Here is a 27,067-nt window from a genome sequence, read left to right as displayed (position 1 = left end):
GAGAATAGTCTATTCTGTTTTGTATGTGTTCATAGAATCTAACAGAATGAAAATGATAAAGTATAAATGATAAAAGCCTCTCTAAACTCTTGTTGAAGGCTGAAATGAAAGCCTTGTGTCTCATATATTTCAAACTAGTGCAGAAATGGAGACTAACACCCAAAGAAGAATTGACTAAGATATTTCTCTGTATTAATTAGTGAAGTCACATTGTACTTGAATCCTGCCTTAACATAGAAAATCAGAAAATGTTTTGCCTTGTATTCCTGAAAAAAATAGAAAAACAAATTGCTTTATAGAGCTTTTTGAAAGCATTCAAACCTATATGGAACCAAGACTTTATTTCTTAAAAGCTGGAATGGGAGGATTTTTTACAAGCTTAGCTAAACAAACAGAAATAACAACAACAATAACGTTGGTCTTCGTGGAGTTTTACACCCAATCTTCAGACTCTGAAGATTTGAAATGACAGGAGACTAGAGTATCCATCAAAAGATATCTGAATATTTTGGTAATCCTCTGTCACTCTTAAATAGAGGAACAGTAATGCAACCAAAGCTTGTGTTATCTATTATCTAAAACCAAAATAAACATTACTACTGGAAAATTCCCCATTGGATGACCACATCCTCCATAATTGGATGATAAGATAACATTAGCAAACAGTCATGCTGCAGTTTTATACTTACCTCCATTTATGGGATTTGCAGATTAAGGTCTGAAACCAAGCAAGTAAAATCGCTCAGAAAGTGTTACTATGTTATCATGAATCCCATTCATGCAAGCCAATATCCACTATAAAACATACAGAAAATGGGTCTACCTGTCAGACTTTATCTACAAATGATTTAATGGATGGGGCATACTTGTGCCACAAGATCTCACGAGATTTAAACATCATGAGATCTCTCGTTTAGGTGAAAAATGTCTCATGAGATTAACAGGATGCATCAGCAGTAGCTCCCATGAAGTAGGCTAATACTGTCCATGAAATGTTCCTGACACCCTCAAACAGTTTGCGTGGCAGCTAGAGCCAATCCTGTCACTAGTTTGTATCACCACTAAAAATCCCCCTGCGCACATGCCATTTTGAGCTGCCCATGAGCTACAATCAGAGAAATAAACCTTGTTGCTGCTAAACACCTGTGCAGAGTCACAGTGAAAGTTATGTGGTGTTTCATTAGTGAATATATGTGCACAGATTCTCGCAAAGAGACGGCTTGCAAAATGATAATGTTCGTTACTTTCCCTTACTGCAAATGCTGCTCTAACTTTTCTTCATTCATCTCATTGATTGACACTTATTCATCAGCTGTTGGTTGCGCATAATATCAGTCAGAAACTGATGCAAGTAACAGGCCAGCTCATTGTATACTGCAGGGTTAAACTTAATTTGCTAAAAAAACACACAGAGATATAGTCACTAATAAGTGCTCCGTTTGTTGTCTGACACACCGACGCTGTAGCAGGCAAAGCAAGAGAGCAGAGCCAATATACACACTCATCCACTAAATGAAAGAGATGTGTTTTAGATGTTGATCTTTGTCGACATATGAGGGAGAAAAGACCACAAAATAATTTCAGGAAGGAACAAAATTACTAGATTACAGATTCATGATAAACAGTTTTTTTAATGATTATATTGTTGATGATCCCTGATAGAGAATGAGAAATAGGCTACTATTACTGAAGTGATGCAGTGTCTTATATTTCAGGCCATTATAGGCAGATTTATAAAAAAAAAAAAAATTAATTATAAAGAGGGTCCACATGTATCTAACAGCTTCTTTTTGCTTTAACATTTCTGAAGTTGTAGCAATGACACGTGAGGTAATAAGGATGTTACACTATTAACATGTATAGATATTTGATAAGAAGTGTTAAAATGCATTTTTGAGTCATGACTAGACAAGGCATAAACTATACATAAACTACATGTAAGCAGCAGTGATATTCAGATATTAAGTCAAGGATCAAAATTGATGAAGAAGCCTCCTTAGCAAAAGAAATGTCTCACTCTTATATTCTCATAACAGATGTATGTGTTTGAATCTTTGTTCTCAACAGTTCTCAAAGTCCATGGTGCTGGATGCCTACAGTGAGTATGTGAACAACTTCAGCACAGCGATGGCTGTGGTGAGGAAGACCTGTGCCTCCAAACCTTGCTTCCTAGAATTCCTCAAGGTTAGAATCAGCAGCACAAATGCCACGTTACACTAACTCAAACATTTGAACAGTTCTGTGGAGGGAAGGGTAGGGGGAATTGAAACTAATTTTGCTTTTTAGCTTTGCTCCTCTTTTATTTCCATCTATTTAAAATCTTTTTCTGCAGTATAGTTCCCCTCTCACTGAAGTAACCTGTGTTCTCACACAAAGCATCGTCAGGAAACCAGCGGTGACCGAGTGACTCTGTACGGCCTGATGATGAAACCTATCCAGAGATTTCCACAGTTCATTCTGCTCCTTCAGGTAAAATTCATGTCTTATTTTTAGTCACTCAGCAGAAGACTGCAGTAGAATTTGTGGTACATAGATTCACCAGCAGATGGAGCCCTTTTCACATAATTCATGGCTCACTGTTTACCAAAGCTCCTACCTCAAGGGGGACTGTGGAAAGACTCTGAGGGGAAATGGTTTCCTCAGATCTGTTTTCATCTTACCCTGGCAAATTTACTTTTCTCGTGTCTCTTGCAGAAAAATCTAGGACACCATCCTGCTTTTTTTGGAGTCTAAACATGCATATAAAATTTGAAGGACTACTTCTACAAATTCAGATAGCTGTTGGTGATATCACTTCCTGTAAACTACCATTCTCTATAATTAAACCCTCATCAGTCATGAGGATGTTTGTTATGTAGATAAAAACTCCTCTCTTTGTGTAGACTTGGACACAAATTTTAACTCCATTATTGAAACTGTTATAAAGACAGCAAATGCTAGATGTTTGACTTCTCTGTTCCTCCTTAACAGGACATGCTGAAGAACACTCCAGTGGGTCATGCAGACCGTCTGCCCTTGCAGATGGCCCTAACTGAACTGGAAACACTGGCAGAGAAGCTCAATGAGAAGAAGAGGGAGGCAGATCAGCGCTGTGAGATACGTCACATTGCAAAGGCCATGAACGAACGCTACCTCAATAAGGTTCGCCCAGTGCTCAGTGTGTTGGAGGTTTTTTTATCCGACCTTGTTTGTATTTTTTAAAATATGCAAGTTAAGTGGTTAAGGGTCAAAGATGTGCTCACTACTCAGTCAGCGTTTGGGAAAAAATAGCTGTTTTATTCTTTTTAACGTGCTGTAGCATTTCTCTCTGTCTCAGTGTGGGCAGTCTTCAGGAACTAGGGCCTCACATTTTCCCATGTATTCTCTGGCCTGAATTGCATATTTTAAGCACATGTGCACAACTACCAGCTTTCCCTAAGGTACAATTATTTGTCTATCAGCAGCTGCCCGCTCTGGCATCTGTGTGGAAGCGTGTGTTTACAGGATACCCTACTTCGGCCAGAGGAGTTTGGCTCCTCGTAGACTTTAACTGCTCTGAATTACTGTTGATACCTTTTATCATACTCTATTATTCTAAGTGGATGGTTACTTGATAGACAGCATTATAAATGGCAACATGGCAGCTGATAAAGTTTCACAGTTAGTAGGTTTTGGGGGATTTTTTATGCTCCAGGATTACTGTAGTAGCCAACAAGGCCTTAGTTTGTTGTGATTAAACAATTCTATCACTCCACTTTCCCATATATACGTAGCTCTGACTTGTTATGTTTATTCATTAGCTTCTGAGTAATGGCAGTCGCTACCTGATCCGCTCAGATGACATGGTGGAGACAGTCTACAACGAACGCGGGGAAATCATCAAAACAAAGGAGCGACGCCTCTTCCTGCTCAATGATGTCCTCATGTGTGCCACGCCCAATATACGGTAAGCATGACCACAAATCGGATCTGCATAAAAGTCCCTGTGAAATCCAAACTTTGTGTCTTAACACTCTAAATATGTTGAAATAAGGTTACTGTAAACACGTGAAAGCACTGAGATCTACGTGTGACTGAATTTTTGATTCAGACTGACACTTTCCTGGCTTGGTTTTATTTGGGCAGGGCAACGATATAAATTATCGAGCTGTTGATCTCAGTACAATCTGTTGCTGGCTGATGTCACTGTCTTCTTTAAAAAAGAACAGCCAGCTACATGCTGTGTTTTTTGTCCATTGTGAGGTAAACTTCCCAAATCTATCAGCCACACTGGCCTATAGGTCATTAAAAATATCATAGCAAAGAGATTTGTACCAGAAAACAGTAAATTTAACACCAAGTTCTGTCTGTCTGCTCTGGCACACAGCCAGGCATCTGTGCTCTGATCCAAAACCTTTTTTAGATTTGATAGGAGTGAGTGGGCATGGCTTTAGCCCATTCAACCGACATGTTCACATCATCCTAGAGCAGACTTTACTGCCTCATTCGTCATGATTTTAAAGCTTAATTTTATAAACGTAGAGATTTTTTTCATGACTGAAATGACTGTGGCCCATCATACAACAAAAAGAAAATAAAGGTTTTTTTATCACTTTGCAGGGAGTTTAATCTTGTTATCAAATGAAATTTTCTGTAATGCATTACTAGTTTACCTTTTGTCATGCTTAATTCTTAATTCGGGTTGTGCTTCTGCCTACTGTAAGAAAAGAACTGGAATTTCCCACCAGGAAGTTTTGGTAACTAAAATGAGTCACCTACACAAAAATGAAACTGTCTAGTGTAGAACATAGTCAGAACTGAATGCAGCTGGTGTCCTTGGACTGACTTTTGACCACACCGCCTCTCTGGGTTTGGAGTAATTTGTGCCCACTGTGGTTTTCTATGTAGCCACGAGGGATGGAGAGCCCCATTTCTGGACTTTTCAGCCTCTGTCTGTAATCGCAACATGTTGGTCACCACCTAGATGTTCCCTCACCCAGAAAATTGTTTTGCTAGAAGAGTAAAATTTACCTCCTGATATTTGAAACATGGCTTCCAGAGGCCTCCTCCACATGCACTAATAAAAGCTTGTCTATTTTTTCTACTTGCACACCCGCAAATGATTATCCTGCACAAGTTTATAACATAAAAAATGTCCACTGAGCCGCTTAACCTTCCTCTCTTTCTGCTTCGCCTAGATCACAGGATGGCAGTGGTAGCAACAATGGCAATGCCTCTCTTGACCAGAAGTTTCTCCTGAAGTGGAGCGTGCCTTTGAGCTTCGTGGAGGTGCTGGAGTTTGGATCTAGCGAAGACATTGCTGAGAACAGCCCCTACCCGGCACCCCATTCTGGGGAGAAGGTGGTCATCAACGCAAAACCAAGTACGAACCATTACAGTCTCTCTTCTTTGATGAATCTGTGTGTGCAGCTGTGTTTCTCTTTTTTAATTAGGGGTAAAAAGCCTGATAGGAAAGGTAGGAGAGTCCAATTTGTGGGGCTGTTAGTGTCAAGTAGTTGCATAGGAGAATAAGTGGATTTGGATCCTTAGAACAGGAGTCAACCACTTCTGGTTGGTAAAGTTCTCAGGGTTAATTAAAGGTGAATGTGCTTATGTTTGATTCTGTGAAGTTGAAGTGCACTTAAAGGACAGTAAATGTCCCTGTCTAGGGCTGGAAATGTCCATTTTAAATGCAGAAGTGAGGAAGAAATTATAAATGTTGAGTTGGCTTGATTGAGCGTACCAATTAGATATTTTAAATTAACAGAAATGTAATTTTTCTCTTATAAATACATAGATTACAGGTCATTTACAAACATTTCTGTAAGGGTGTTGTTGTCAGCCCTGCACAGACCCTCCAGTCTCTGTATGCATTTTTTCCTCCTGCAGTCCTTCGCTCTGCTGGCTGCAGAATGAAATGATTTCAGTCTTTCCACTGGCTTTTCCCCTGTCGCAGACAGCTGCTCGGCCACTTTAAAAAGCCAAGATCAGACACAAGAGGCGTAATGAGAGTGTATGATTGCGGTAACAGCTCTGCAGTATTTTATACTAGGATCTATATTTGTTTTTGTGCCTGTATTGAGTCAATGCTGGTGCACGTTATAGGCCTGGTGAGTGCTTTAGTATGGGATTTTCCTTGGTCTGTAGAAGGTTAAATGTACCCATGTGGAGGTCAAAGGCTTTCAGCTGAAGAACAAACGGCACTCTATAGCTTACTTGCTCTCTAATCTGGCATCTGTAATACACTTATGTAATATTCTGCCTATTGCTGCCAGGTTTCACACTGTCACATTTGTCACTGGATAAATCTTTTGGTGGTTTTAATGTGTTTCAGGAAAGAGTCAATCTACCATGTTTGATTATTTATAGATAAATGACTGGGTACATGTTAACACTATCCAGTGGGTGTAACAGGTTGTTACAGCCTCATCTTCTGCTGAAAACATTCTCTCCGTGTTGTTTCCTTTTCCTTTACCTCAATCTAAACTGCATATGATGCTCACTCCCATTGCACCCATCTCCTGCCTGACCACCTGTCTCCCTCTGATACTTCACCAGACTATATGAACAGATGGCACAGACAGACCTGAGCAACGTCTGGTCTGTCTGTAGGGTTTTCTTATGACTGCAGCTGACAGACAGGCTCAAAGCCTCATCCTAACCCGATGTGATGATACTTCAAGTGTATGTGCAGTCTTGTGGAAGGCCTGAGGAAGGCCGTATGGGTCTATATGTTTTGTTCTGTTCTTGCATGTGGCAGTACTTGGAATTAGACATTGTGGAAACTGATGCTTAGACTTTTAAATTTAAACACAGTGATTAAAAAGTAGTAAAATACAGGACTTTTAAATCTCTGTGTCACTGTTTAGGTCAACAGAATCCTCTCTCACTCTGATGTCGTTTTTGCCTTACCAGCATCAACTCTCTTCTGTGTGTCTGTGGGAATGTGTGTGCACATTGAAAAGGGTGCATTGCCCAGGAACTTTTGACAAGTGGAAACAATTGTCTTTCAGTCCACTGTGTTTTGCCAAAAGCAACTTGTTGACCAGCCTAGAAGACAATGACAGGACTCTCCAGAGAATGATGTCACCTCTCTTCATGTCTCTCTGCTTAGTTCATCTCCTCTTTAGGCTGGATAACAGTCACACCACCACACAGACTAGTCATTTCAAGTTACACTCCTGCTGCTTACCATGTTATTTGTAGATATTATGTTTGTTTTGAGGAAGTGTGTAATTGCTAGGATGACTGGTGTGATTCCTGTGATTCTTCCAGGGCTGGTTTTGTTAGAAACCTCGTGGCATTTGGCAGTCACACAAAGAGCCATTCAAGAAGTTGGAGGCAGATTGAAATGGGTTACACAGAGCCAGTTTTTTTTCTTTTTCTATGGGAACGTCCAATTCACTCCTGGTAGCACTCAATTCTTCTTCTTTGCCTTTGAACTGTTGAATACAGATAACATACAGTCAAAGGAGAGGCAAATCAGGAAAATCACTGCAGTATATTTACAGTTTAATAGATTCAAACTACATCGTTTTGATTTAATCTAGTACATTTGATAAAAATTTAGTATTCATTTGATTGAAGTGGAGTCTTATGGACTCTATTTTATTATGTTGGCTATAAATAAAGCTTTGTACTTGCACAACCTAGTGCGAACACAGGAGGTTTTTTCCCCATTTCTGTCATGACCTGAATTCAGCCCCTTGTGTCTAAGCCTTAGCTGAGGCAGATGAGCCATGAAAATTACATACAGCACAATTGGAGACAGCAGATAGCTAGAATTCACAAAAAAAAGCACAACATGCTCTAGTTTGCTGTTAGTAGTTAGAGAAAATACTGCTGTCCATGTACTGTAGGGCGGCCATAATTTGACCCAGTGACATGAATAGAATACAATTAGAGGTCACTGACCATGAAAAGATCAATGAAATCAAAAAACCCACATCCCCAAATGTAGTCCTGCTGTGATCTATGTGGGCCTCTGTGTCTAGTGCTGCTCATGCATGTGCAAGGATGACGAAGGATTTGTGGTCAGCGTCTTGTGTACAATCTCAGAGGGAGGGAAAAGAGACCACCTACAGATGCGAACTTTGCCGATGCACAAACAGGGATGAAAAGTTTTTCTTGGATGCCAAGCCCTTCAGGAGAGGACTGGGCTTGGGTTGCCATGGAGTTGGAGCACCCGACAGACTCTGTGCGGCTATTGTGGACAAAGACGAGGAGGTGGAGAAGAGAGGGAAGGGAGAATGGCTAAAGCAAACGAGTCATTTCGGTGCCAAAGATTCTAATGAAGTTTAACTCTTTGTTCCCTGTTGCACGCCCTCAGTAGTGTGCACTTAAATGTTTGCAGTTTGGTTTTAATTTGAGGGAGTCCTGTGCTTGTTTAATGAACCATTTGATCAAATAACCTCAATAATTCTTCTGTTGAAGATTTGGCCAACTGACATGCATTCCCCATTGGCAGGGAGAAAAACAGCGAGGGTGAGGCACCCTAACCCTAGAAAATCTAAGTGTATTTGCTGTGTTTGCAATTATAATTTGCTCTATGATGTTGGGTTTTTAAGATGTGAAAAAATATTGATTATTTTTTTACGCTTTGGCAAAGCTGTTTTCTATTATGCAGTATAACCAGTAGAGCCTGTAGATTGAAAAAGTGAGTTAAATGGAGCAGAGAGAGAGGAGAAGGCCTGCCAGACCTTTGATAAGCAATGTGGCTGTATGCACACAAAGTAAACCCTACACAACATAGAAACAGCTCTGATCTCATCACACATGAATATTCAATTTCATACTTACAGTGAAAAACACTATTAAACAGATACAATAGCAACACAAGTAAAAACCAGCAAGGATGATGCATGCTGACATGCATAACACAATGTGGCCTCTGAACACTAACATGAGATCACAGTGTTCTTGCAAATAAGCGAGCACACTGTTGAGATTCATTGCCAAGTTTGCAGGGCTGTCACTGCTCCCCGTGGGAACCTGACTGATTGGCCTTTATTGATCCCTGTCTTTGTTTGCCCAGTTTAACCGTTTCTCTCATCAGACTGGCCTCAGCATTGTGTATCCAAGTGTCTGTAAGGAGAGATACCATCTCAGTCCAATTTTTCATCACTTTTCTATGCTTCTGTTCTTTCTAGATCACACAATGACAAAGCTTTGATTCGAAAATAAACATTTTAGTTTTTGTTTTTTAAACAAACACGCAGCAATTTCAATGTGAGGCACTAATAATTTTCTGTTTATTAAGTTGCTTTCTGTTTATTTCTTTGTAGACAAGCTGTACATGGGCCCTGGTCAGCTGTACCAGGATCTGCAGAACCTGATCCATGATCTCAGCCTGGTGAACCAGATCTCCAGCATGATCTGCAGCCTCAAAGGCAACTACCAGGTAATAAATGGTTCCCACTTTGAATGAAAGTAACAGTATTTTAACAACTGTAGTCTTAATGTTTCCATGAGTGAAGTGACAGAGGTATGAAAATGATCCAAGTAAGCGTCACTTTGTCATGTCTGTGGGTCAAGTGAAATTCAAACCACTTTAATAATCAGAAATCAAATTTCTCTGAACAACTTGAAGACATGCATTCACTGTGACTTAACTAGATCTGACATCTTGGAGTAGTTATATAGTCTGTTAATATTCTTGGAAGCAAGACAAAAGTAGACATTGACCGATTTGCCTCCAGTGTACCTCAGGACTTTTAAAATCACATCCGTTGTGTTTCCCCCGAGACGTCCATAAGGGCTGGGCTGTTATGGAGACATATAATGTTTAACCTGTGGAATGTGCCAGCGTGGGCAGTTTGTCTCTTGAAGACTAAGAATCTCTTAAGTCTCGATTTGCAGCGTCAAAGCCTGTCGTATCATTTGGCCACACACATACACAAGCCTGTGTGTGCTTTTGGATGGAGGTTTACTTTGCAGAACACAGTGTGAGTGTGCGAGGCTGTGTTTGTGCTGTGCTGGTCTGTCTGTCAGAAGCAGAGTGGGAGGCAGAGCAACAGAGCCGCTCTCAGAGAGAAGTGTGCTGATGGGAAAGGAAGGAAAGAAGCAGGGCTAAGATGTGTGAGCAGTACACTTCCAACGCTTAATTTCAAAACCTGTGAGATACTGACAGCTCTCTAAAAATAGAAGAATACGGAAATTTCTCTCATGCATTTTTAAGTCATGTTGAAGGGTGAAGATATGGGTCAGTATCCAAAAGTGGGTCTCACAGCCATTTTCTGTGTGCCTGGTATAAGCAGTTATACTAAAAATTGCTTTGTGGCTTCTGTGGTAACAAGCGGATTTTTAAAGATTGCTCAAGATGTCGACTCATAAATGGAGTAAAACAAAACTTATGCGTTCATGTCACCTCAGGGCTTCTGTGATGATGTACCTTAATAATCCAATGGATTCAGAAAGTATTCAGCCCCCTTCCCTTTCCCCCCCTTTTTTTTCTTATGTTGTAGCCTGATGCCACAGCAAAAAAAGAAACTTTTTCTTCCCATTAATCTACATTCAGTACCACATCATGACAAAGTTAAAACAGAATTGTAGAAATGTTAGCAAATTTATCAAAAATAATAAACTGAGGGGGCACAGGTGGCCTAGTGGTTTAAGGTGCCCAGCATGTACGCAGACGGCGTACTTTACCGCATGTCTCTCCACTGCTCACGCCCCTGTTTCTGATTCTATCCACTATCCTCCTCTATCATAGAAAGGCACAAAAGTGCCCAAAATAAATCTTTAAAATAATAATAATAATAAACTGAAATATCAGATTGACATAAGTATTTACACCCTCTGCAAAATCAATTTAAATTTGGCTCAGTTCCTCCCATTTCTCTGGATCTTTGCTGAGCTGTCTCTACATCTTGGTTGGAGTCCTACCTGTGGTATAATAAATGGACTGGGCATGATTTTCATAGGCAACATCTCTCAAGAGAAGGCCTTGCAGCTGACAATGCATATCAGAAAAAAACAAGTTCAAAGGAACTGCCTGCAGAGCTTAGGGCTGTGATTGTTGCAAGGCACAGGTCTTGGGAAGAAAACAAAATTTTCTGTTTGGTGCAACCAGGACTCTTTTAAGAGCTGGTCACCCCAGCCAAACTGAGCGATTGGGAGAGAAAGGCTTTAGTAAGAGAGGTGACCAAGGAGCGGATGGTCACTCTGGCTGAGCTCCAGAGATCCTGTGTGGAGATAGGACAAAGCGCCAGAAGGGCAACCATCACTGCAGCCCTCCACTGATCTGGGCTTTATGGCAGAGTGGCTGAATGGAAGCCTCTCCTCAGTGCTAGGGCTGAACAATTTGCAAAAATAATCAGATTGCTATTTTTTTCCCCTAAATTGCGATTTAATCCTGTCTCTGAGCTCTGCAGGCAGTTCCTCTGACCTCATGGCTTGGTTGTCCTTTCCAAATCATGTCCACTCAATTTAATTTACCACAGGTGGATTCCAATCAAAACATCTCAGCAATGATCAAGAGAAATGGGAGGTAACTGAGCTAAATTTCAAGTGTTTTTGCAGAGGGTCTGAATACTTAGGTCAGTGTGATATTTCTGTTTTGTATTTTTAATTAATTTGCAGAAATTTCTAAAATTCTGTGTCCAGCTTGTCATGATGGGCTACCAAGTGTAGATTAATGAGGATAAAAATATTTTTTTTCGACTGCGGTGATGATGGGTTCCGAGGCTAGACCAGTGGGAATCCATTCCAAGAGTGTGTCAAAGGCAATTTGTAATTATGAATTCCTCAAAGTATCTGTGCACAGCTAAAAAAAATACTATTTGGTCAGAATTCTCCAGTACATAGCTTCTACATCCATTAAAGATTGGGTCAAACATTGAAGTTTTTTGCTTGAATTGCATCTATTGTCACCTGTATGAGTATGCTGTATCAGTGGTTCCTGGAGCCCCTTTAATCGTGTCTATGCAAAGCTGAGCTCCCTCCAAGACTCGCATGAAAAAAAGTGATTCATAGCTGTGAAAATTCAAAATTGTTTTTAAATGTTTTATTGATAAACCCCACAAAAAAGCAAGACATTGTTGTTTAATCAGTGTTATATGATGTTGTGTGCCCGATATTTATCTGTATGTGTCCTTTCATGAATATAACTGTTTAATGAGCAAAAATGTGTCCATTAATTCAGTCATTGTTTAAGGATGCTATAGTTTTCCTAAGATCATTTATTCCCTTCCCTCTTCCTAAGCTTTTCTCTCTTAGTATTGTTTTATAGTGTTATAACTCACTCTTTCTCATGTCTTAAAATTTTCATTTCTATCCCGCTGATATCTTTGTGTACAGAATGTAAATTCCACCGTTGCCCAGGACTGGGTATCCGGTCTCCAGAGGCTCATAATGAAGAAGGAGGAGGAAATCAGGGCAGCTGACCGATGTCGGATCCAACTGCAGCTACCGGGCAAACAAGACAAGTTTGTGTTTAACACTAGTATAGACTGTATATTCACATTTATGGAGATTGCATTGAATTGTCTTCCAGACAGCACAGACAATATTTTAACTCATCCCCCACCCTTGACATGTTTATCCTAGGTTTGGCTTTATCCCTTGTTATCCTGCTTTCTCCTGCTGTCATCTCAGTCAATCTGCATTCTTTTAGCTGTATGAAAGAGTATTAGAGCACATTTGGATAAACAAGTTTCCACCAGCTCTAATATGAGGCATGCATCTCAGGGGACGTAACGTGCATCAGTGTCTGCAACTAAAGGCTGCCCAGTCTGCAGCTGTTACTGAAATAATGATGCCACACATTTATTATTCGCACAAAATATAGTCTGCACGTGGTCCCCCAAGGGTGCACCTTGTCACGGCTTTTTCACATTTTCTCTCTCTCTTACCCTACCTCACTCGACCCCTCATTCCTGCAGCACTTAGCTGGTGAGATTATCCACGGGTAAGTTTGGAAACACAGCTGTGTCTCTGTCATTCCTCCCCTGATCCCTGAATTCCACCAACACACTAAACACAACACTGCACACTATCAGCCAATGACAAGAGGGATAGATTTCAGACACCAGCATGCACAAATAACTACACACATTTTGTGTTGATGAGCTGCTGGTGGAAGCGGTAATTGACATTGACGTGTATCGCATTTCTGTCACAGTCTGTCTGGTCTGTCAGCATTGAATAGACGGATTCCTGTTCCCCTCAGGCTCGGATACAAACCAGACAAAGCTTTTTTTCATTTGATTGATTTGGTATTCTACTATAAAAGGTGCTTATCTGTGAGCCAGTGTGTGCAAAACATACAGAATAAATGTGACTGCTTAGACAAGTGTTCATGCAAATGCATGCTTCTGTGGTTTTGACACACCTCAAACCACATGATCAATTCATAGCACTTATTTTAAATACACTCTGATGTTCATTCTTATACTCGTCATGATAAAAGGCTTATGGATTCATGTATCTTTATTGTGAGTTTTCTCAACTTAAACATTTGTATATGGATCTATAGTACAGGGGCTTGTAATTGCAGCTATTGTGGTTTTATTTTTTTGTGAAATAATTTGGTTTTGATACTAATGATGGTCAGGATATAAGGATATGATGTTTTCATATCCTTATGTCTCTACTCTCTACAGACTAAAATTAATTATGATAATTCTGTTTGAAGGAAGCAAAGCCATCGGTGAGAAAATGACCTAAATCTGTATTTTATGAGATACTTTTCTTTTCAAAAACAGCTATATGCACACAAATAGCTTCATTTACAATTTTTCCGTGGTAAAGACTCTCTGTAATCTGCTTTTAAACATTGAAAATAAAGCAGGATGTGGGTTTTGACATCAGAAAACTGATTAAACATACGCAGGACAATGTGGAAAGGAATAAGACATACTGCTTTGTCCAAAGAGGGTCAATATGTAACTGAATTTCTCAAAGGATCCTCAAATGTTTACAAATTAGATCCAAAAATCCACAGATCATGTGTTTGAGCCAAAAATAAACTGTATCAAAGACCAGAATTTACCTGTAGAATTTGAAGTGATTTTTCATTTTGTGTCCTCTTCATTGCAGGTCGGGTAAACCCACTTACTTCAGTGCAGTGTTCAACACTCTCAGCCCAGCCATCAAACAGTCATGGATCAGTAATTTGCAGATGGCGAAGCTGGCACTAGGTACAGAAACGTTTCCCTTTTTTTTTTTCTGACTTGTTTATCAAGCCATTGCTTTGCTTGTAGAAATGAAACATCCATGGCTGCTACAGTTAACTCAACTGGGAAATGATAAGCTGTACCGATATTTGTTTGAAAATAAAAACAACAGGATTATTGTAGTTTAAAGATTAAAAACTGGATTAAAAGCACCTACTGTACATGCTTTAAAATGGTGTTAATCGTGTGTGATTTTCTTTTTTACAAAAGAGGAGGACAACCTGCAGGGCTGGTTCTTTGCAGAGGATGATGGGAATCACATCAAGAAGCAGAAGCACCCCCTCTTACTGCGGCAAATGCCTGTGGTCATGTCAAAACTACAAGAGTTCAAGGTCAGACGTTTTCCAACTGATAGAAAATTACAGATTATCCTGGGTCGGTTCACTTATTTGTTTAGAGCTTGGGGCTCATTTTAGAAATACTGCATTTAATCCTAGATGGGTCAGTGTTTACACTGTACCTCTTACAGTGTTAAGTGAACATCTCCTTAATCTATTAATCATTGGTTTGCTGCCATTGGTTGTGTACACATTCCTTTTTCACAGAATATGGTGGAAGTGTTTTGCTGAATGAATTGGAAATTGTTTCAAACAAAAATAATGCCCTCATCGAGGATTCTCAAGTAACTGTATGCTATTTGTAAAACAGTTTTTTACTCCATGCACTAGATCATGGAAAATTCAAGGTTTGTCTTACAAGGCAAGCGGTCTTTGGTCTTTGGTCTTGTAGTAGAAGTCTTGCAGCTCATCTGAAAATCACTAAAGACTGTGACAGCTGTGCTACTTTTCTCAAAGTCAAGATTTTGATCCTTGATTGAGCCAATGCTCACATTATACTGTAGATCTGACATAAAACTATTGAACTAGTGTACCCCAAAATAGTCAACCATTATTCTTTCTAGTGACTGGCTCCTCACTGAGGAGAAATAGTTTTTCTTTAGAAAAATAAATCACTTGAAATGGTCTGATGTATTTAAACATGTCTTTGGTTTGACTGCATGCTGTGACATGATGCTAATTTTAGGAGTGGTGTCAGATCACAAGACCGACACAGAGTGACAAAGTGAGCTAAAAAAAATGAGCAAATCAGGCCGGTTAGCTCAGTTGGTTAGAGCGTGGTGCTAATAACGCCAAGGTCGCGGGTTCGATCCCCGTACGGGCCATGTACTTTTGAAACATGAAAGTCATTTCCAAAAAGTTTCATGGCAAGACAGGCAGTCTTTAAGAACCTGAACTTAGTCCAGTTCTCTTTGTGGTTCGAGCCATTAACTTCATCTGAATAATTTATTTGGTGAGATTAAAATGATCACATGGTATATCAATCTTCCAACTTGGGCTGAACATTTGGGAAAATAAAACGTATTGCTATTTTTTTCCCCCATATTAGGAATGCAATTTAATATGTGATTATTTTTTAAGTTCCTTGTTTTATGTATCTCTCAAAAAACAAGCAATAAATCATTCCATATTTCAGCAAATGTAATATTAGATGGATTAAACTAGAGCTTTAACAGTTCTGAAAAAGTGTCAGTATTTTGACACATTGCAAAGTTATTATGAATTGTTGTATTAAAGAGAATGATTTGTCTTTCTCATTTTAAATAAGACAAACATACCCAAAAACAAGGAGAGTAAGATTTCCTTCGCAAATTATTGTAGAAAAAAGTATTAAACTGGTATTTTGTCACACATTGCAGGTACAAGAAATATTGTGCCTTCTTTGATATGAGAATTATTTTGGGACATATTGCAATTTAATCTAAATTTCTATTAATTGCCAAGCTCTACTACCTTAGCCTTGCAAAGCAGATGGATTTGCCCATTTCCGTGTTTCAAAACACGGAAAATCCATCTTGCAGTTCCCATCTGAACTGTTTGGGCCCAATTAGAAAGTGACAGGACCAGTCAGCGTTGAGGGGCAGTACTTTCGGGCACGGCAAAGTTGTGACGTATGCAAGCAAGAGGCCAGTGCAATTATGGCGGAAGAGATTAGTGTGGATGCTGTTTTAGCGCCAGTTTTATCAGAACTTGACAACATTTCTTCATTTAAAGAAGAACAAAGAACAGCAGTGAGTTGTTTTCTTTTCAAAAACGGCAAAAGTCGTGTACTGACATGTCTACAGTCGCCATGGTTCATGTTATGTAGTTCTTTATGGAGTTTATACGTCGTTGGGGGTGCACCTTGGTTTGGGGCTACGACGTCATGTGTTTTGTTGATCTGATTGGCCTGTTTAGATGTGAGGGACAGAACATTCTTCCAATCACCCTCTGAGTTTTTTCTCAAAAGCTTTGCCCTTTCCCAAACGCCGTCCGTGGAAGGTTTTCCAGATGGATGTGTGAAACAAATCCATCTGGCGTGACCAACTACCACTCCTACCACTTCTACACTTTTTAAATTTAAATTGTTAACCAAAGCTTAAGTGTTCAAATGACAAACATTTAATTTAATATTTGTGGAAAAGTCATGATTGCTAGTCAGGAATCTAATTTAGATACCTAAATCAGCATCATTGCTGCTTTTAATGGCATGGTGTTTTATTTTTAATTACATTTTACTGTCTTTGGATGAAGGAAATGGGATCTGTGATATTTTGACCATTGTTTTATTTTTAATATTGTATTTTAAAATTATGACCATATCAAATTTAGATAATTGAGGTCAGAGTTTCCTTCAGAAATATTTCAATTGGAGAAACAATCAGAATGTTTAACCATAATACTTTTAAGCATGTGAAGATATTTTTACCAGCACAATCAAAATTTAAAATGTATTTTAATATGATTTAATATTGAAAAGGCAAATGGAGATATTAAGTGTAACAAGGTAAGGTACAATTTTTTACTAAGAGAAATGCTATTAATTGAGGTATTTTATAGAGGAGAGTAGTATGGGTAAAATATTTTAACCGTGCTACTTCAGTTAAAGTCATGGGTCTGTGGGTGTATACTCAATATTGTAAGACCACAGTACAGGCCGGTTAGCTCAGTTGGTTAGAGCGTGGTGCTAATAACGCCAAGGTCGCGGGTTCGATCCCCGTACGGGCCATGCACTTTTGAAATATGACAGATAAAGATAGATCGTCTGTTGAAAATGACCCTTTGAACAGTGGAGCATAGATAATCTGTACTGTTAATACAAACATGAGGGTGTCAAGTACTGTTACTGTGTGTGCTTTGATGTTGATGTGATCATTAACACTTGTGGGCAACATATCATGGGCTACAACGTGGGATTGTTCTTTTATCTTATCAGCTATTTTCTCTGTGTGAGAGAGTGTATTTATACGTCTGACAACTGTCACATTGCCCTGTGTGTCATGTAACATGTGTCATAGAAAGCACTGACTGGACAGCTTGAAGGAAATGAAATGGGCATTAATGTGTATGAGGACTGTTAGCATAGTTTTCCAGAGCTGATTCACAGAGTTTACTCATAGTCTTGCCAGTCTAACATAAGGCTGATTGTGCGACTCTGAAAGTGGTTAGAGATTGACAGAAGGAGGAGACATCTTTAAAGTAAAGACAAATTCACAGTTATCATTCCTTAAGTTTTCTGTAATGTTATTACGTTAAAAACCTGAAGTAAGTCAGATCACACAGCAGGAAAAGACCAACTTATATGTGTGAAAAAAACTATTGGGATAGGCCGGTTAGCTCAGTTGGTTAGAGCGTGGTGCTAATAACGCCAAGGTCGCGGGTTCGATCCCCGTACGGGCCATATAAGTTTTAGGTTTTAGATTAGATCAGATCCCATGTTGTAAGAATATAATATATATACCTGACAAGGAATTGCTATGTTCAGAGTAGGTGCTGTCTGAAAATATGGGTCATTCTTAGTTGAATTTGTGTCCGCCTCATGTTTTAATTCTACCTAACCCACATTTTATCTTTGCTTCTGCCAGTGATGATTTTGCAGCATTATCTTCCAAAGAAAAAAACTCTTGGGGCACCGGAAGATGTATGCATGGAGGACACAATCTCCTGCAATACAAAAGGATATAGGGCAGATAAAACTATGCATTTATGAGTAGTAGACAGATAAAAGAAAGATTAGATCAACAGCCAGTTAGAAAGAAGTTAAAATGTTCTGTGCATGATTGGACCCAACACCTGATATAAAAAAGAAAAGGGACAAAACTGACAAATTTTATACCCTCTTTCCCCATCATGTGTCAATTTTTGGCAATTTACAGAAAACTTGTGACAATGATTACTTCATTGTCATGGGAAAAGTAGCCATTTATTGTAATAAGAGAAGGTAAATTAGTTGAAATATTGATCAAACATTTAAAATACCCAATTTCACAGTAAAACAGGGCAAAATAAAAGGTATCATTGCATGTCCAATAAGGACTTCGGCACTTTTGTGACCTTTTTTTTTTCAGACACCTAGTCGTGGACCACTGAATACTGCTCCACGGCCCACTTTTGGGTCCAGACCCACCTGTTGAGAACCACTGTTTTAAAAGATCGGATTAAAGGACACTAAAATTAAATACAGTTTCTTTCTTTATTATGTTTGCATCTTTAAGCCAGAGCCTCTTTCTGACCTCATTAATCTTTTATTGACTTTTATTTTGACATGCTGACTCTGTTTAAGTGCTCAGCTGTTTTTTGTTTTTTTTAAATCTTCCTTAAAACTCTCTTTCGCCTTTCTGTTGTGCTGCAGGTGGAATGTGCTGTTCATAACCCTGAGCCCCACATCAACACAGAGAGCACAGCAGACACTCCTGTTGTGGGCCATGGCTGTGTCTGGGTGAGACATGTTTCCTTTTATTACTCAGTAAAGAAGCACTGGATACGAGTGCACTTTATCTGTTACACCTAATAACATCCTACCTCTAGCTTCTAGCAGAAATGTCAGGCAGAAGTAATATTTTAGTTCTGTGGAAACACATTCATGGACTGTAAAGTCTGTGTCTAGTTAGGTGTGTTGAGGGGCCTTTGATAGTGTTTATTGTCAAATGGTCTCACAGCACTAATTTCTAAGCAGCTAACTGCATTAAAGCCTGACCACTTTTTCTCTCAGTGACAATGACTTAGTTTTGGCAGAGAGCAGATTTTTTTTCTATAATGTGTTAGCAGAGCAGATGGTATTTGTTGAAATGTCTAATGTACTCCTGAGAAATAGAATCAAGGTTAGATAATTATTGCTTTAGTACTTCTCAAAATAAACAATCAGTGAAATGGCCATGGTAATCATTGCTAATGAAGTGTTTTTGACTATCAGGGAAAACCTTTGTTCTGTTTAACACAAACATATCTCTTGCTGGTTATTTTTATGGTGAGGTAATATTCAAACTGTTGATGAAAGATGTCAGCCTGAATTATACAAATTATCCCTATGAAATATTGCATTGTTTTACGTAATTGAGTGGATGAGCGTTGCTCCCATGAGATTTATCATGAAATTGATGTTTTGTGCTGTAAACTAAATGCAAATTTATGACTTCACATGGGGGTCAGAGGTCTTTTGTGTATCCTAAGTAAGTCTTGTTTGCTTTCTTACACTTTATTCTTAGCTGGGTATCTCTGTTATATACTAATCTAAACACATTAGAGTATCCCTTGTACAATATCATTCTGTCTTTTTTCAGGTTGCAAGCTGCACCAACCAGATGGGACAGATATCTATAGTGGCCATGCAGAACTCCAGCCCTAAGGTGACTGAGTGTTTCAATGTCGAGTCCCGTATCCTCTGCATGGCTTATGTCCCTGCAGAGCAGCCCCTGGAGAATGGTGACAATGTCCCTGAGAACAACCACATTCCCACAACAAAGGCCAGTGATACCCCCAGTGTCTGCCTGGGCATGGAGGAGGGCAGGTACAGAACACAGTGCATGAGGAGGTGTTGCTCCTCACTGTAATGTTATATAATAAAAGATATATAAACCCAATAAATACAGTGCTTAACAAATTTATTAGACCACCTGTCATATTTATTTCAGAGACCATCTAGCATCATGAAGTGCTTTAATGCAGACTCTTTCATTTTCAGTGAGCTCTCCACATTTTAACATTTTGAACAGGAATGAGGAATTTCAAACTGAATTCACGTTTTTATGCCCAAAGTTCAGCCGGCTCACTGGGCTTCTTTGAGAAGTCGGAAATTAATCGAGCATAACATTCAACCACTAAAACTAATTTCTCTGTTCAGGAATGCAAGTAAATAACTATAATTTGACATATTAATCAAGAAATAATAATGTGCTTTAATATTTTTTCAGGTTATTTTGTAAATCAGTAATTTGAAAAATCATGGATAACAATAATAATTATATTTCAGCATTAAAAATATCATTTGGGTTAAAGAGCTTCTACATATTGGTGTATTAACCATTGCAGAAATATAAAAAATGATTTTGGTATTTACCAGTGCTGTTAATTTAGGGCAGCTGTGGCATAAACCTTACTTTGGGTGGTGGTCTAATAAATTTGTTAAGCACTGTATATGTTATGTTGATGGTGCATGAAATTGTGAAAAGCTCTTTAGGGATCATTGGAAGTCTCTTAACCATTGGGAAAGAAAGAACACAATACATTTTTAGATACACTTTATCAAACCGGACTTTTTTCTAAGTCTCTGAAATGCGTCTTGAAAGTGTTTTGCTTGTTAAAAGTCGTCACATAAATCAGAGTTGTTCCAACTGTAGACCTTGACCAACTGCAGCATGTTGTCTTTTTTCATTGGCCTGCAGTAAACTCTAAATTTGAAGAGTGGCTGGCATTAGAAGGGGAAGACTGTGGTTGACTGTATCACACATGTTTACTCGGCAGTGATGTTAATCCTGTAAACAAACTTTTGGACAAAAAAATACATTGACATCATTTTTTGTGACTAAATTAAGGCAGCAGAAATGGTAATCATATCGACAACCAAAGCAATAAAGATATGTCGATTCATAATGCCCTGAAAAATAAAAAGTAAAGGGTATTGTGCTAATTATCCATAAACACTAAGACTCCTATGAAGTTTGTTAAATTTGCAAAGCTTACTTTTGTTTTGTTTCTGAATGTGGAGATGAGTTAGTGTCTCTCTTCTGCTGCATAGAGTGTTGTTCTCATTTTGACCAAGGTGTAGATCCAGTGGTTGCTGGGCCCAAACAGGGCCTATGTCAAAATAAGGGTGGTCTAAAAGAATTTTTAAGTGAGAAACCTGGTTCTCCAGATGTTAGAGCACTGGACTAGTGTTTCACAACAGTACCAAGTTTATTAGATCATAGTAAGTCAGACAAAAACAGAGAGGGCTCTGGGGCCCTCCTCCAGGACATTAGGAATATACAACACTAAATTCCCTAAATTATGGAGAATATTTATACAACAATTTATGGGGAAAGATAATTAAAATTGTATAAGGTGTCTAGGAAATAAAGATTGGATAAGGATAAAGCTTTTGATGCTTTTTCCCCTCTTCTTGTAATAAAGAAATGATGTCCAGGTTTGACTGAAGCTATAGCTACATCTAAGCTAACTGCTTCACTGGTCATCTTTGTTTACCAGCTTGTAGTAAAATTAAACCCGTTGCTACTGCCTTGTTTTCATGATGCTGACTGGATTGAAAGAAAAAAATGTCTTCTAAATAATATTTTTTTCTCTGTTTTTATCCATCATCCTGAGCAGCATCATTGTGTATAAGAGCAGCCAGCGGTCCAAGAAAGTCCGTCTGCAGCATTTCTTCACCCCAGACAAGTCCACCGTCACCAGCCTGGTCTACAAGAAACACTGCCTGTATGCCGGCCTGGTCAGCGGCTCCGTGGCTGTCTACTCCAGATCACAGGGTGTGTGTTTCAGGAGGGGTGGGACTATGAATCTGAGTGTCTTGTGTGTTTTGGTCTCAAAATTGAATCATTTTAGTGCTTGTTGATTCTCCTAAATAGCTGAAATTAGGGCAATTAGGATGTTAGATTATTGTTATTTTGCGAATAGAAGATGCTTTAAGTGAGTTAATTAGATTTGTTTTTTAAACTGTGTAGGCTGACAGTGTTTATTTCTACATTCAGTGTGCACCAGCGGCTTTAACCATAATTAGGCACTTTTGTGAATAAGTGCACTGTTGATGACTGACTCGCTAATTAATTCAGCAACTTTCGACACTCCTCTGCTTACATAATTAAGCTAAATTTCAGGTGCTATACTGAGAAGTTTTGGGTAAATTCAGAACAGCTAAATATTTGCCAACCTTAAATGAAAGGGGTTATTCTGGGTTGAACATAAGCGATGAGTTGTTTTTGGTGCACTGCTCCAACTGTTGTTTTTTTTCTGTCAGAGTCACCTCTGAGCTGTCGTTAGCGTGTAACTCAGAGCTTCATTTGTAGCTCGAGGTCAGGGGTCTCTTCTTCTCTAAGTCAAGGTTCTGTTTCCGTTTGCTCGGTTGTCTGGGAGAAGCCAATCTGTTAGCAGTGACCTATTTAGTCTTCCCTCCACGACAGGCACAGACACATAGCAGGAAAGGATTGAGGCTGTGCTCTTCCCACATTCTTTCAGCATTTTGTTCTCCTCTCTTATTGGTTTTCATAGCAAGTGCAAACAGAGAGTCTCTGAGCTTCCTCTTCTCTCTGCCTGTGTGCTCCTCTCTGTTGTCTGCTTTTTCTCTGAGTCACAAAGAACGGGTTAAGACAGGTACTTCAGAACAGAGTCTTTTTAATTCTTGGCTCTCTGATGTTAGTTTTGGTATCACTACCCAATGATGCAACCATAGCTGGAGGTGTGTTTTAATAACTCAGCTTCACATTTATTGCTCCTCATGCTCTCATATGACTCCCTCCTTGGAGATATTTGAAATTTAATTTTAGCGCTTTGCTCAATTTCTTGCTTTGTTAAGTTGGGCTTTTAGCCTTGTGTGTTGTTCAGAGACAGATAGAAACAGACTCAAAGAGTGAAAAATGGCCTGAGGACAGGAACATAGAATGTAAACTGCTTCCAAAGAGCTGCAGTCTGCCTGGAGAAACAAACTGTATGTGTGTATGTAAGCGTTCAGGAATGCACTCATTACTTCTGATTCATGTCATCTCTACCTCTTTTCACTCGACACACCAATTATTAAAAACTGGCACAGTGAGAATGCCACCGTTGGTGTAATGAAATGTTCCAACAGTTTCACTAGATGCTTTTCATCGCCTATCACTACTTTTTGACAAATAAAATCCAAGAAGGAAATCCTGTCCCCAAATCCTCTGAGTCAACCTTGTTTGATTCCCTCCCATCAACACCTCTGTAGCTGTCACTGGAACATAGAGCATGCTGCTAAAATGATGACTCACTCCAAACGGTTTGATAGGGAAACTGGTCCCTGCGTCTCTGTTAAAATGCTGCTCAAGTACTTTGTCACTGAGGAAGGCTCAGCCTGGGCTCCATTAGCATTTCAAGTAGACCCGTGGTTTACATTGTAGAGAATAAAGCAAGCAGAGTGAGGGGAAATGATCAGCTTATTTTCTTTGATGGTAAATGTCAGCCCATCAAAGGAGGCTCTCACTGTGACAAGGCATCAAAAACAATGGAACAGAAGGGGATGCTGCTTTGTCTTCAAAGCCATCATTGCAGAGTAATCCTGTGTGGAAATGCTATACTGCAGAAGATGCAGAATGTCTGAGGCTGGCCAGTCAGCCTCATTCTGCCATGCTGGCTATTTCCTCTCCTACAGACGGTGTGTCAGAGAAGGAGAAAGAGGGAGGCAGTGACTCGACAAAGGTCACACATCATAGTCAGACCAGCAGAACAAATTTCTCATCACATATTTCTCCTTTTAACTGCTACCATAAATAATCTACTTTTTCCGGTGTATGCAATTTGTTCCATTTTTTTTAAAGTGGCCTTTTTCATTCAGATGATTTTGTGCCTTTTTTTTCCCCTTTCTTTAAACATGCATTATAATTCATTTTTAACTGCTGTGTGTCTGAATTTAAGGGAAACCCACATGCTAAGACATGTTGACTTTATCATATCAACATTTGTGTCTATTATAGGTTTGTTGAACAAAGAAACACACCAGATTTTGACATTTTGAGAAAATTTTGAAAAGAAGTTCACGTGTAGGCTGCTATTGTTGTGCAATGTGGTGGAGGTAGGGATGCCATTGTTCCTTTCCCACATGTTTCTGAGGAAGTCATTACAGCAGGGATGGCAACTATGAATGCTGAGAGGGGCACATATTCTCACTAGCAGAGAGCCAAATTGTAACAAACCTTTCAATTTAACAATCATAATTAGGACATTAGTCAAGTCCGCAATCTCCTCCATGAGTGTGGTTGTGTACACTGAACCAGAGTGAGAGAATAAAGGCTCAGGAAACCTTTGCAAATTGGACTTTTCCACAATATTCTAATATTTTGAGATAATGGATTTTAGATTTGTGTGAGCTGTAAGCATCAGGATTTCAACAAAAACGTCGAGATGTTTCACTTTGATGATAAATGTAACTTTCTGAAGTAAATCACAGGAAAAGTGAACTTTGATTCTAACTTGATTCCAATTAATTCTAATTTTTTAGATGCAACTGTAAGTTAACATAGCACAGAGTTCTGCGGATCCTTAAAAGGTCTTGAAAGTCTTGAATTAGGCATTTGAAATCTAAGTCCATAGAAAGTCTTAGAAGGCCACATTTTTCCCAGTGGTAGGTCTTCAATTTAACTATATGAACTAGATGGTCCATCACGATAGCCGAATGCTAATCTAAGCTATGGTATTAAAAATCAAGTGATATTGATTCCTAGTTTGATTCCACTGCCACAAATATTGAAGTCCTGGTTTTCATTTATAAAATAAAAAAAAAAAACATTACAAATGTCTATGTGCAGTTTAGGCTGTGTGCAGGCATTTCCTATGATTCTTGGGTTGCATTTTTATCTTATGTGTCATATTTTTAAAGTTTCAATTCTAGATGATTTTAAAAAGAGATTGTATTGATTTCAAAAGAAGGATCAAAGTATCCCAGATTTTGACAGCCATAGTAAGTAGCTTCTTCAGTTATGTTGGTTACTGCATTTAAAGAGGTGTCTGAGGTATTTCTGAAGTTGTTAGCTGAATAAGAAAGACCTTGCTTGTTGTACAAATGCTCAGCTTTTGTGTCAGTGATGAGAGATTTGTTGCAAATGACTTAAAGGAATGCAGTTGAAGAAGTAATAGATGTGGGCAGAATTACGTAAGCCTAAAAGCCGACACTCCAGTTTTCTTTTGCTTTCCTCCACTGCTCCTTTTCTTCTTCTTCTTGCTCTTTTATTACCACATGCATTTACCTGCACATTGTGATTATTAAAATAACATATACAGAGCATTGCTGGAATACTAACCCCACCTAGTCCCTTTAGAGGGAGATTACTTTTACTTCCTCCGTCATTATACTGTACCTCTCTAAGAACATCTCTCCCTGCTGGCACCTCTGCCTTCAATAGCTGCCTTTGTGCCTTCTCTTGACAAACACAACTGGTGAGGCCTCCTTCACTTCCTGGCTGCGATTAGCTTAGGGAATGTGGTATCTGGAGGAAATGAAGTTTGTATCCCACAGAGTGTGGGAACAGTCCAGTTTTTGTGTTTTAATTTCATCGAGGATTTTCCTCTCATGTTATGATGGCATCGATTAAAATCCAAACTACATTTTAACATGTTATTTATTAAGAAGCTGTATGGGGTGTTACATTGCAGTGGAGCTGGCGCTGTGTGTGCCTAGGCACATGTAGAACAGAGTGTGTGGGAGGTGTGTGTGGGATGGAGCTCATCTCTGACTAAGCCCATCTATATTCATAGCGAAGGCTGTGAAAACCATCAATGGCCACTCTACCAGGATAAGCAGAATCGTATAAATGTAGATGACCTTTTCAGACGACAGTTATGAAGATGAAGTGACTATAACCGTGTCTGCCTTATACATATAAACTATCCCGCTTTAACCTCTGCATGGAAATTGTTAAAGGGTTACAAGTAAAAAAGGATGTGATAATACTAATAAAGGTGGAGACACTGTTCAGTGTTAAGATCATGTTTTATCATTCTACAGTTTTACAACGTCTTGAAGCACATGCATGCATTCTGTGCTTGCACCCTTAATCTAAACAGTCTGCTAATGTGTTTCCTTTTTTATTTTTTCAAGATGGTTTGTGGAACTCTGAGAAACCCAAGGTGCTGAAGCTGGGAGTCCTCCCAGTCAAGGCTATGCTGGCTGTAGAGGAGCACCTCTGGGCGTCATCAGGTGGACAGGTCTTCATCATCAGCAGCCACACTCACTGTGTAGAGGTATGTCACCATACTCTTCCTCTGTTTAGCCACAGCAACATGTCACATTAAGGTCATGAGGAGAGCAGTTGTGTAAATATCACGAACAGTAAATCCATGTCAGAGGTAATCAGAGTCAAATCTTTACATAAGTCTATGGGAATAATCTGTGCTAAAGAATGGCTCCACCCTGTTTATGAATTAAGCAAACAGATTGTTAACTTTCAGGTAAGAGGAAATTTAAGACAAAAGTTTTTCATGGCATATTTAACACGGCTTCTTTAAAGTGTGGATTGCTGAAGGCTTTAAGAACCTCAAGGACATGAAAGATCCTCATTTCCCTTCCCAAGGTGTCCTCTTTCATATCCAGAAATATGGATGATAATCCCTGTGTGTGTCTCGGTCTGCTCAAGGGAATAGAAGCACCTACCATTGGTCCGGGAATAGTAACCTTCCTCTGACATGCACTTGCTCATAATCTGTTTAGCCTCATTAAGCTCATTATGCTGGACCACCTGCCTGTCTCGCTCTCTTTTTTCTTACTCAGGACTTATAGCTAGTTCACAGCAGTGAGTGCAAGTGAGAGGCTGACACGGAGAGAAAGAAATGATGTTTTTGAATACAAATAACAGTTGTTAATCTGGCAAAATAAAGATTTAGCACATTAAACTAAACTGTATGCTTCTTCATCCCTGCACTGGAGTTAAACCCTAAGCTGATATGCTTGTGAAT

The 27,067-nt window shown here is 39.2% G+C and overlaps 1 protein-coding gene and 3 non-coding genes across 5 annotated transcripts in view; all 4 read left to right on the top strand.

The window, feature by feature from the left end:
- arhgef10 (Rho guanine nucleotide exchange factor (GEF) 10) overlaps positions 1-27,067 on the top strand; it is a 72,672-nt gene that overhangs the window by 32,860 nt on the left and 12,745 nt on the right. For both annotated transcript variants that reach the window (XM_041812940.1, XM_041812939.1), the window contains 13 exons: positions 2,068-2,184; positions 2,377-2,469; positions 2,971-3,141; positions 3,780-3,925; positions 5,157-5,341; positions 9,243-9,358; positions 12,256-12,383; positions 13,996-14,096; positions 14,343-14,464; positions 18,801-18,887; positions 19,729-19,955; positions 21,752-21,909; positions 26,214-26,356. In XM_041812940.1, the coding sequence (XP_041668874.1) occupies positions 2,068-2,184; positions 2,377-2,469; positions 2,971-3,141; positions 3,780-3,925; positions 5,157-5,341; positions 9,243-9,358; positions 12,256-12,383; positions 13,996-14,096; positions 14,343-14,464; positions 18,801-18,887; positions 19,729-19,955; positions 21,752-21,909; positions 26,214-26,356 (1,794 nt within the window). The remainder of the gene's footprint in view (positions 1-2,067; positions 2,185-2,376; positions 2,470-2,970; positions 3,142-3,779; positions 3,926-5,156; positions 5,342-9,242; positions 9,359-12,255; positions 12,384-13,995; positions 14,097-14,342; positions 14,465-18,800; positions 18,888-19,728; positions 19,956-21,751; positions 21,910-26,213; positions 26,357-27,067) is intronic.
- On the top strand, positions 15,221-15,294 carry trnai-aau. The gene has a single exon. It is a non-coding gene; the product is annotated as a tRNA-Ile (tRNA).
- trnai-aau lies at positions 17,104-17,177 on the top strand. The gene has a single exon. It is a non-coding gene; the product is annotated as a tRNA-Ile (tRNA).
- On the top strand, positions 17,776-17,849 carry trnai-aau. Its single transcript has one exon. It is a non-coding gene; the product is annotated as a tRNA-Ile (tRNA).

Source organism: Cheilinus undulatus, linkage group 18 (genome assembly GCF_018320785.1).
Source record: "Cheilinus undulatus linkage group 18, ASM1832078v1, whole genome shotgun sequence".
In the NCBI taxonomy this organism is placed as follows: Eukaryota; Metazoa; Chordata; class Actinopteri; order Labriformes; family Labridae; genus Cheilinus; species Cheilinus undulatus.
The sequence above is the reverse complement of the archived record's forward strand: the minus strand, read 5'-3'. Positions and strand labels throughout refer to the sequence as shown.